Below are 12,827 nucleotides of genomic sequence, written 5' to 3'. Positions count from 1 at the left end.
AATAGTTCTTATGACTGAATTCAATTTATAGTTAATCTAATTAATTATGGAATAATTTGTTTTTCAGATGTATAAAAATCATGACTAAATTATGACAGGGCTAACTTAGTCATTAATCAAAGTGACAATAGTAATAAAAGAGTGCATCTAGTCTTTTTTTCACTAAGAAAAAATACTGCAAGACATAGATATGTCACAAGATTTAGAGCTTAGTCTAGTCCATCCACAATGTCACAAATACAAAACTAAGAGAGGAAGAACTTGAACCCAAATCCTCTGACTCTAAATTCAGCACTCATTCCACTCTTCCATGCTTCCTGTACTGATCATCTGCTGTAATGACCTTTTTATGAAGTTTTTATGCTACACAAATTTCTGTAACTTCAAATCAAAAATAACTCTTGCAATTTTGACCTATTTTTAGGAGAAAAGAATTGCCTTTGAGGATCAATTCTCATGAAGGCAGAGCCATTAATCTAACATTAGCTTCTGTTTCTTCTAGGATAGAAAGATTAGATTGGTTTTGATTTGATTCTTGCTTATATTGTTGTCATGATTATGACCTGCTGAGAGTATCCTAAATCTGCCAGTGTCTTAAATCCCATCTGCAAAATAATGATGGAATTGGAATCAACAAGAGTTTGCATGAGATGCAAGATTAAGATTGGGAATAAAACATTAAATAAGAAACATTCCTGGTCACCAAGAATGTTACAGTTTAATGTGGAGAGAGGAGGGAATTAAAAAAATATATATGTCAGCTAAGAAACCTTTAATAAGTTTAAAGGAGTGATTTAGGTCAAGTATTTTGAGAAATTTGATATAAGAATCAGCCTTTCTTGATGGGAGAATCAGAGAAACCTTCATAAGTATTTATTGAGAAGACCTATTATATAGACCTATGTCTAGACTACTGGGACTGGAAAGAGGAAGACATATCTTCATGATTTCAAATTTGACTTCAGACACTAACTGTTTGATCTTGGGCAAGTCACCTAAGCCTATTTTCCTCAATTCCTTATCTTTACATTTAGCTGGAGGGGCAGCTAGGTAGCACAGTGGATAGAGCACTGCCCCTTAAGTCAGGAGGTCCTGAGTTCAAATTTGACCTCAGACACAAAATAATTACCTAGCTGTGTGACCTTGAGCAAGTCACTTAATCCCATTGCCTTAAATTTAACAAAAAATAGCTGGAGAAAGAAATTGGCAAAATACTACAGGGTCTTTGACAAGAAAAGTCCAAAATGGAGTCATCAAGATTTGAATATTACTAAAAAATGCCTTAACAACAATAGCTAGGCTTGGAAAGAAAGATAGGCCTTTTCTCAGGGGATTTTAATTCTCTTAATGGAGCCAACATGCACTTAAGTAAGTCTGGACAAAAAAATGAATATGAGAGTTGGGAGGAGAGGGAGGGAGCCACTAGTATCTGGTGTGTAGAAGGATAACACCTGGCCTCTTCTTTGAAGGAGATTAGAGATTAACTGGAGCATAGGAAATGAGATAGTCTACCTGAGCAAAGATGTGTATAGAAGATGGGGTATTTTTTTTAAAGAACATTAAGAATTCTAGTTTGACTGAGCTGAAAGGTCTAGTTGGAAGATGGGAAACAACTTGTGATTTAGATACTAGTTAGGAAAGTTTATATAATAGAAATCATAGGGAACTATTGGAGTTTATTGATATGTGCAGTGATGATAAAAGTAGAAAAGTAATTTTCCAATGTGGGACACAAAGATGCAAGTGAGATGGAGTTTCTTATTGGATCAAGCCCACATGAATTAAATTTCCTAATTTTGCCACTATTTTCATGGTAAATATGGATATATTATTTTACTATCAGAACAAAAGATTGTTCAAGAAAATAACTCTTCTTAGCAGAATCACTGCAGTGAGAGAATAAATGGAGAAACAGATATGACTCTTATTACACACAGTAGGAACACTTAATGGACTATTATTCTAAGCCTTAAACTACTTGGGTGCCAAACATTATATAAAGTCAATACTTATTACCTTATGGGCTAGCCAAGAAAATTAGCAATTCCTTTTAAATTGATGTTTTGATTTATCTTTCTAATGAGATAAGCTTTACTCAATAAAACCTTAGTTTGATCTTGAAATATATTGAATTCATTATTAGAACAAATTAATCAATATATAATTATTCATAAATAAAAAGACAAGCAAAAGAAGACCAACTGAGAATTTTTTCTAAATGAAAAAGAAATTGCTTATTGAGTATAGAGGATGTTATCATCATTTGTATTATATTATATATATTATAATGCTGTCTCTTTCATATCCAGTGCAGAAAATGAGACAAAACTCCTTCATTATAAAGCTGCCTCTTTGATTTCACAAAGTCAAATAGAAAAGTCTTCATATTTGTGAAGCAAGATTTTACAGAAATGCATATAGCATTAGAGAAGCCCACAAATTTGATCATTACTCCAGATGTCACTATATATTCCTGTGTTTATCCATAATACACGAGATTTGAGTTATAATAGTCTTTATGCAAAATAGTTATAGAAATTACTCATTTGGAATAAGTACTTTTCCAAACTTTGAAAAAGACTTCTGACCTGCTTTGTCATACACAGGTCTGTAAAAACAGCAGAACTAATCAGGTCAGAAGGACCCTGATTTTTTTGTTTTATTCATAGTGAAGATTTAGATAAAAAGACATGAATGAATGCAAAAAAAAGTGGTACATCAGAGCCTAAATATTTTCCTATATCTACCAATTACACTAAGATGTTAACCCAATGCCTCCAGAGGGACTTTAAATCTAATTTACAAATAAGAAATAACATTTGATTTATTTTTTAAAATAATGTTCTTAAAAAAAAAATAAAGGCAGCTAGGTAGTATAGTAGACGGAACACTGGCCTGGGAATCAAGAAAACATCTTCATGAGTTCAAATCTGGCCTCAGACACTCACAGCTGTGTAACCCTGGGCAAGGCATTGTTTCCTTGTCTGTAAATTAATCTGGATAAGGAAATGGCACACCATTCCAGGTCCTTTGCCAAGAAAAACCTCAAATGAGTCAGACACTAACTGAAAATAACTGAATAACAACAAAATAACATCTGAGTTTTTTTAGGTTTGTTTTTTTTTTTTTTTTTTTTTTTTTTTTTGGTAAGGCAAACGGGGTTAAGTGGCTTGCCCAAGGCCACACGGCTATATAATTATTAAGTGTCTGAGACCGGATTTGAACCCAGGTACTCCTGACTCCAGGGCCGGTGCTTTATCCACTACACCACCTAGCCGCCCCCCTGAGTTTTTTTAAAAATCATTTTCTTGAAAAAAAAAAAGCACATGCAAATAATTCAAACCCGGACACTGCTTAATTTCTTTCAACTAAATTTCTTGATTGTGTTGTTAGGTGCCATATTTAGAAGGGAAATGAAACTGAATGATGTTTAGATAGATAGATAAATAGATAGACAGATAGATAGATAGATAAGCAGACAGACAATTAGATATAGATATATTTAAGTGAAGAAAGCACAGACTGAAAAGTGGAAGATTTAAGTGATGAGGCAGTATAGAGTACATGTCATGCAAAGCAATTATAGTTGAGATCTCTCAAGAGGCCAAAGTCAGGCAGAATGCTTTCAGCTGCCCAGTGTGTAATGATATCTATGTATGACAGATGCTGAGCCATAGAATAGCACTGGGCTTATATGACTGATGTTTTTAAAGCACAAGGATTTTTTCCTTTAGTTTATTGGGGTGGGGGGTAGGGTACAGCTGTGCCTTGCATCTTATGTTTGTTATAAAACCTTCTCTTTTCTATCTGCAGTTTTCAGGTTTCTTGTTCAACTGAAGTCATTATAAATTCTCTTCTTTGTCCTACATTTTATATTTCACTTTCTTTTTAAATATAAACAATAAATTCCTTGGTTTCCATGAATTATATTTCACCCCTCTAGGACCTCTATCTTTCACCCACAGTTGGAGTATATTCCTTATTAGTTATAATAATTGGTGTTGCCCAGCATGCTTTTTATAGAGCCAGGAGACTGTGATATTAATTTGTTAATATCAAGAATTGGAAAGATGACAACTTCATGCAAAATTTTCATGTATATGTGTGTGAATCAACAGCATTAAAGATTAATATTAACTATTTCTTGAGTTTGGCATGGGGAAAGGGTGATAAAGGATGGGAAAGGATGGGATTATTTGTCATCTTTATGTTGCTCTTGTTAAAGAATTGGTGAAGTACATTTTTATGGGGCCAAGAATGTGTGAATATTATCATCAAATATTGTGCAATAGATATGAGTTCATTCGTTGTTCATGTTATTTATTTTGGGGGGTTTTTTTTGGCAAGGTAATAGGGTTAAGTGACTTGCCCCAAGTCTCACAGTTAGGTAATTTTTAAGTGTCTGAGGTTGAATTTGAACTCAGGTCCTTCTGACTCCAGGGCCAGCACTCTATCCACTGTGCCATCTAGCTGCCCTTGTTCATGTTATTTCTGCATAATGATCTAAATATGGGTAGGCGGACTAGAAATTGAAGGAAAATTTGCTCATTTAGAATTTTTTTTTCCTTAATGCTAACCAAGATAACTTCCATTATTGTGGTAAATGTGGTAAATGTGATAAAAAGTTCAAATGAGATGTTTTTGCTATTATAATATTGAAGGAAAAAAAGAAAGCATTATTAGGCACCATTTGAGGAGAGTAATTAAATGTTTTTACATGGGTATATTTCAGTATCAAATTGGAACTGTGATCACATGGATGTAGAAATAAATTCTTCCAGTGTTGATTGTAACCGAGTCCACCACACATATACTCTTATCCTCTAAAATAGGCCTTCTTAAACTGTTTTTTTGTATCGTGCACATCTTTGGCAATTTGGTGTAGCATGTGAATATTCCAGAATATTTTAAATATATGAAGTAAAATAACTATAAAAACATTAATTATATTGAAATATTTGTTGTGAGGACTCCAGGTTAAAAAAAAATCCCTTATACTAAGAATCCATGCTTTGCAACAGTTTTTTTTTTTTTATAGGGGGGGGTGTCCACTCAATGTGCTAGAGTCCTCTTTTTCGGTATTCTGATAATTCCATAGTTTATAAGCATATGTACCACCCACCTCTTACTGTTAGTAAAGTCATGTAAATTTATCTGCTGTACCAGTCTTTTAGCAACTCTTTATCATTTCCCCAAAGCAGTCATTTCCAACCCTTCCAAATTTTTCTCAAGCCCCCAATTATATCACTTAAACTAAGGAAGATGAAATTTTATTTTATTGATTTTATTGATAATATTAAATCTAACTTTAATCCCTTCAACCTCCCACCAGTCTGGTTTGTTTTTTTTATTTTTATACCTGTTTTTATTCTTTTCTCCTTCCTTCTTCACTCTGAGGAAATAAGCCCCTCTCCTATCCTCCATATGACTCCAGTTGTTAAACCTCTCTCTTCCTTTAAGATTCAGTTCAAATGCCAACTTCTCTATGAGTATTTCCTTGAATCTTTACTTGCAGATAGAGGTGATCTCCCATTCTTCAGATCTTAGCCCATTCAAACTTTACAATTATTCATTAATCTATTTCCTATCTCTATTAAATTGCGAAACATAAGGTGCTATGCATAGTATCATTTCGATCTAAGCTGCTAGAACAGTCCCTTCCACATAATATGAACTTAATGTATGTTGGATGGAATTTATTTTTTTTTAACATTGTGTCTGTCAAGTTTCCAGACCTGTTCTTTCCAAAGCTCCAAACATCTTGTGGCGATCTCCAATTGCATATTCCACCAATAATCCAAAAATCTACATATTCAAATTCAAATTATGCTATCTCATAAAAACTGTGCATCTCAAAAATATCTTCTGATATTCTATTAATGACAGCATTTGCCACATCATCTACAAACCTCTGACATTTTTGACTCTCTTCCTTCACTCTGTACATCTAAATAGTCACCTGGACTTTTCACCTTTATTTTCATTTATCATCCCTTCATTTCCCCATTCCCATTGCCACTTTCTAAATTTCCTTTCATATATACTATTGCAATGGCCTCCTAAGTAATTCCTTACCCTCATCTTCCCCTCAATCAATCCTTACACACTCCTCCCAGATTTTCTTTAAATATTTCTCTGATTTTCAATATATCTCTGATGACTCCCAAACTAAGTATACTTTATTATTTTTTTGCAGGGCAAATGGGGTTAAGTGGCTTGCCCAAGGCCATACAGCTAGGTTATTATTAAATGTCTGAGACCACATTTGAATCTAGGTACTCCTGACTCCAGGGCCAGTGCTTTATCCACTACACCACCTAGCCGCCCCGGTATACCTTCTTGAATATGGAATTCACTTACGTACCTTCCATACCTCCTGTTTCAGCTGAAATTGAATTAAACACGGCTCCCCATATTCTTAATTCATATTTAATGAATATTTGTTGAATTGAATTGTGTCATCTGTACCACAGCAAGTCTGACCCACTCATTGCTGCCATTTTATTATTAATATTTATCTAATATAACAATTTATTCTTGTCTTTACAAGTTCAATGTCTATCTCAGTTTCCAGAACAAAGTAAACCATAACTTAATAGAATCCTGCATCAGTCCAGAGCAAACCTAAAGATAACTGAAATATGATCATTTTTACCTGAGTAGAGCTGTATCTCAGTCATAGAAACTTTTCTTGATTAAAGCAGTTCTAAGTCTCTTCTAGTCTATAGATTCTACATTCATTTCTAGTAATTCAACCACCTACAGAAAAAACCCATTACACACCTGGGATATCTCTCCAGTCATTTAGGGTCAAAAGGAATTCTTTTGAGAATTATCATGCAGAAGTAATCTGCCCATCTAGAAATATAGATATAATTTTGTGCCTCAGCAGTAAAGCCTTGTTTTGTTGATTTTCATTGAACTGGAAATTTGTTTTAAGTAGTATTTAAACACATCTAAAGTCTGTTTTGAATCATCAGTTAGCAATTATGTTTATTGTTCTTTTAGATTTCAGTGTATTTTCCTAGAACTTGATTCTTTAAACATCAATAATCTATGTATATTATGACCTTTAACTATATTTCAGAAACTAGACTATACAATTCTTCAAGTGCATTTGCTAGCAGAGAATTTATTCTTACAATTCTGATTTGTAACATTTTGATTTCTAAAGGATGTTTTTTCTTTCCACTTATCTGCATGAAAGAGGGAAATACATATATACATTATATATATATGTATATATATATATATGTACTTCCTTAGTTTCCAGTTCTTGCTGCTACAAAAAGTTAAGCCATCAATATCTTTTGTACAGTGTTTCATTTTTTCTTATATCCACCTATGCTTCTGCCATGCCACACTTTAGAGAATTTGTTGCCCACTTCAAGTCTGCACTATTAGCATCATTTTTATTTCTCTGCTATACATCTTTCTCCTCCACTTTAACTCTTTCTAGTCCCTAAATTTCCACCTTAACCTTATTACCAGTCTGACTTTACATATTTAGCTCATGTCTCTTTATTTTATCTTATATTTGTATATTCTCACCACTTCTGACTGTTGTTTTTTCGCTAATATTTGCATTAGAGAATAGTTTCTTTAATTTAATCTCTTTGTTTCACATTTTTGTCATTAGCCTCTCCTCTTTACTGTTAGACTTTTTGTGAAGTTTAACATTATCAGGCAGAATGAGAGTATTTTATATTTTGTGGGCTTTGGGGTGCCAGTTCACAGAAGATTAGTATTAGCCTTACTTGACATGATAATGGTTATAGTGTTATACATAAAGCAAACAGATATGCCTAATCCTTGCCCAAAAGTTGAGAATAAGTTGAAAAACCTGGATATGAATTTTGATTTTATCTCATAGTAATTGGATGACCTTAGGCAAATTGCTTACATTCTCTGAGTTTCATCTATAAAATGTGCATGACAATATTTGTATAGGCTACCTCACAGAATTTTTGTATAAAAATAACTATGTAGAAGTTAAAGTATTATACAAATATCATCTAGTCTTACCCCAAAGGCACTATTGGGTAGATGATATATAAAAGACATAAACATAATAATATATACAATTATATTACATATATACATATATATTTATATAAAAGCATGCCTTTATATGTATATATATATATATTAAAAAACTTTAGCCAGTGAACAAAGGAAAATTGTAAGTTATTTATGAAAACTAGGACATACATTTTCATTTTCTGTAGTGGTGAATTATGGGAATCATAGGGGTCAGATATTTACATGGGAATGGTCATAAAAGCCCCATCTATTATAATAGGAAAAATAATTTAAATTCTGCTTTCTCCCCCCTTCTTCCTCAAAGTAAAATTTCAGTTATGCCCTCTTAGTTTTAACTAAATTAAGATTAAAAGAATTCTTAGAAAATGGAGAATAGAGGAGAGGAGTTTAGGAAGAGAGAAGAGGCTCTATTCTTCCTTCCACTTAGAGTAATAATTAGAGTGAGCTAGCCCAACAGACTACTAGCTAGCCCACTGACATAGAGGACAGGGAGTTACTCTATACTCCTTGCTGGCAGTTTAGAAACCACTTTTTTCCTTCCTCAAATTCCTCTACTATCCCATTTTCCCATAGATTTTAAAAAAGGAAGGTTGTAGGGGCAGCTAAGTGGCACAGTGGAGAGAGCACCAGCCCTGGAGTCAGGAGGAACTGAGTTCAAATCTGGACTCAGACACTTAATAATTACCTAGCTGTGTGACCTTCAGCAAGTTACTAAAACCTCATTTCTAGCAAAAAAAAACCTTTTTTTTTAAAAAAAAAAAAGGAAGGTTGTATTGAGAAAGGTCAGAGGAATGGTGCCATGGTGGAAAAGGTATGGAAAAAGGCCATTCCCTTTCTGATGCCCCTGTATTAACCCCTTCTCTTGTGAGGTTTGGGTAGGAAGATATTCCCAGGGACTAGGAGAAGTCATGAATCATTGAGTAACTGGTGGTGGAGGTGAGAGGAGAGGAAAGAATGCAGAAAGAATCACTTCAAGATCCTGAAGACTACCTTCTTTAAGAAAGTGGAGAAGACAGGGATGAACATTAAAAGAAGATTCCAGTGATCACTTTAGGAAATGTTTAAGGGGTCCTCAAGATGTCTATTAAAGTTCTCAAATATGAGACTTAAAGGGTAGATGAAGACAATGAGTCAGGTGTTGAACTCCTTAAGAGAAGAAAAAGACAGTCAGAAAGACCTGACCTCATATATGACCTTAGACACAATAGCTCAATGACCATAAAGAAGTCAGTTGATCACACTCCAACTTCAATTCATCTTATGTAAAAATAAGAAATAATAATACCACTACCATTTGCTAATACTAATAATACTTACCTCCAGTGTTGTAAAAATGGGACCTCTTAACCATACTAATGCCATATCAACTTAGATAATCGCACATTACTATTATCTAAGTTCTATTGCATTTTTATTTATTTTGTTAAATATTTCTCAGTTATAATTTAATTTGCTTCTAGCCCTATTCAGGAGTGCAACAGGCTATATATCTGACTCCTTTGACATAAAGCATTTGTAAAACATAAAGTTATAAAAATGTTAACTATAATATTAGTAATTGTATGTGGTGATAATATAGAATTGAGTAAACTGCATGATGGATTAAGGACTGGATTAATGTAGGCACCTTTAGGATGAGACAACTCTACCAATACAAATTAGCAACTATTATGCAATTTAGGAGAGTTTTAGAGAGTGATATATGTATATACCTATATGTGGTACAAACTTTTTAAAAACTTTGTTTTCTTAAACATTACAAATCAATCTAATTTTCTGCCTATCTAAGATTTCTTTTGTTGTTCATCTCTGACAGTATATATATATATTTGATGGGTTTCTGTTGTTTACTTTTAACAAAAATAGAAGTTTCAATTTAGTGATATGCTAAAAATAAAAGAAAGCACAAACTAGTGGGCAGGAAGATGGCATCCAATTTAGGCAGATCTGGGTTCAAGTTCTGCTCTTGACACATACAATAGCTGTGTGAACATCTCAGTCCAGTACCTTCCTGCAGATCTATAATACTATTAACTTCAGAATGAGTAGACTAGAGGCAAGATTGATGAGTAGAGCTCTGGACATATTAGGAAGACAAGTTCAAATATCATCTCATATACTTATTAACTTTGTGACCCACCAAGTCACTGAATCAGTCCATAAACATTTTTAAATACATAATATGTTCTATAGCAATGCTAAACAAGAGGGACATAAAGGCAAAAGACAGTCCCAGTTCTCAAGGAGCATATGATCTAATGAGGGAGACAACATGCAAACTATGTTTAATAAACAATATATCAGATAAATTAGAAATAATAAATAGAGGAAAGGCTCTAGAATTAAAGGTATCAGGAAAGTTTTGGTATCCTCATCTGAAAATGAAGATAATAACACCTACCTCCCAGGGTTGTTACAAGTATAAAAATGAGATATTTTTAAAGTGCTTTGCAAATTTATGAAACTATTTAAATACTAGCAATTATTATCATTAATAATCTATATTTGTAAAATAAGTTCCTCATCAGGAACATCTTACACCAAGGAAATAAAAATTCTAATAAAAAAAGATTTGAACCATATTAGGGAAATAGAAAAGGATTTGGAAATGTAGGTGACACAAAAATAATTTTAAATGTTAAGTAAATAAAAAAGTAAACCATAAATGAAAAAGAATTGAATATATAATGTGTTCAAGAGGCTTACATATGAAAATAAAAATATAAGCAATTTCTCTATTTTTATAGATTTTTACATGTCTTTTTTCTAGTTTTGTACTTTACAGAATTTCAATGTCATTATCTACAGTGTTCACTATGGCAGTGCTTGGTAGGTCTTTGCTGCCATCTTATGTTTCATTTTGTGATTACTCTTCTTGCTCCATTGATTATGAATCACTAATCTTCAATTACTAATAGTCCTTCCTTTCTTTTTTAGTTGAAGCAAAGTGAAGCAAATGCAGATACCAAGGAAAAGCTTCCTTTGCGACTGCGTATCTTTGAAAAATTTCCTAATCGACCACAAATGGTGAAAATCTCAAAGCTTCCTTCAGATTTTACAGTTCCTAAAATCAGGTACTTTGTTTTTATTTCTTAGATTTATGGCCCAAGGTTAATTTCATATCTGGTTTTTTAGTTATTTATCTCAAATTCAGGAATACATATATATATATATATATATACATATACATATATATATACATATATATACACATACATGCATACATACATGCATACATATATATTTATTTTCATATACATAGATATAATTCTGTATTAGATAACTGCAAAATTCTATAATTATGTAAATGTATTTGTACTACATAGTTGCACACATACATTTAAACATATTCCTGAATATATTTGAATTCTTGCATATGAAAATAAATATACACATAGATATATATACGAAAAAGAATATATATATACATAATAGAAAAGAGATTAATGTATCAAGGAATTCTTTAAATTGTTTTTTCTCCTCAGAAAAATAGCCTGAAATAGTATATAGAGTGCTTGGTATGGAGTCAAACAGATTGCTATTCAAATCCTACCTTTTAAACATTTACTGATTATGTGAGCCTAAGTCACTGAACTCTCCATCTAATTTTTCTCATCTTTAAAATAAGACTAAATGAGCAAATTGTAAACCATAAAGTCTGATATAAGAATTAGCCATTGTCATTTGTCTTTCAAAGTGAAAATATGTTAGTGGTATAGAAATGTCCTCATAAACAAAATCGGTACACAAAATAGCTGACGGGTTTCTATTCCTTGGACCTGGATGAAAGTCTCTTTACTATAGGTCATGGAGTAATTGATTTGTCTCCTGAGATGGTCACTTGTTTTGACCACCAAATAAGTAGAAAACTAGTTTTGATGTCAGAGAAATGTGTGTCAGACTATTCTTCAACTACAGTCAATTCCTAAATTCTTGTCAAAGACCTCCTAACATTTGTCCAGGGAGTGAAAAACACATATTTAAAAGAGAATCAAGATACAGTCACTGAAAATGATACAGTGGAAAGATGACTGACTGACTTTCTAGTCAGAGGACCTTGGTTCAGATCAAAGCTGCTGAAGCTTATTACCTATGGGACCTTGGCAAGTTAAATAACCTGGCTGATCCTTATTCTACATAGAGGCAAAATAATGGGATTGGATTACATTATCACTAAATTTCCTTCTAGTTCTCTTTCTATAATTTTTTGAGTTAAGATGAGAGGGAGATGATTTTTTTTAATTCATTATATTTGACTAGTTTTGATTCCATGATATTTAAAATTCAAATAAAAGTATTTTTTGTAACATGCTACACAAATGAAAATGTGAAGAATAAGATGAAAATACATTAGATATTTAAGTGGCTATTTATATAGATGAGGTTTGATACATTCTTCTTTAACTGGGAATTAATAAGTGAAATGAATTTTCAGTTTTCATAAATATTATTTACCCATAAAATTCATATAATTAATAGTCTCATTACTTATTCTTTCTGTGATTAAAAGTTGTTAACTATTTTTTCATGTTTTTAGCAGAAGTATCTTGAAGATATATTCAAATCCCTTTTAGTTACTAATTAATTCACCTTTATAAATTCAAGTGTTTTGTGTTACACAAGGGCTGCATCATTGTGTTCTTTTAAATGGAATTCTTATATCAGATGGGAGGTTTGACTGGTTGACATAAGATTTCTTCTTGGATTCTGCAAATTTGTAACTATTATCAGAACAGATTCTTTTATGAAATTCCATCCACTGCAGAATTTTACTGCAGATGAAA

At 32.4% G+C, this 12,827-nt stretch overlaps 1 protein-coding gene across 1 annotated transcript in view; it reads left to right on the top strand.

The window, feature by feature from the left end:
* NALCN (sodium leak channel, non-selective) overlaps window positions 1-12,827 on the top strand; it is a 278,783-nt gene that overhangs the window by 159,613 nt on the left and 106,343 nt on the right. Inside the window, exon 10 of the mRNA XM_074192773.1 lies at window positions 10,981-11,117. Within this exon, the coding sequence (XP_074048874.1) occupies window positions 10,981-11,117 (137 nt within the window). The remainder of the gene's footprint in view (window positions 1-10,980; window positions 11,118-12,827) is intronic.

Source organism: Macrotis lagotis, chromosome 6 (genome assembly GCF_037893015.1).
Source record: "Macrotis lagotis isolate mMagLag1 chromosome 6, bilby.v1.9.chrom.fasta, whole genome shotgun sequence".
NCBI lineage: Eukaryota > Metazoa > Chordata > Mammalia > Peramelemorphia > Peramelidae > Macrotis > Macrotis lagotis.
This window is presented reverse-complemented; position numbering and strand designations above follow the sequence as displayed.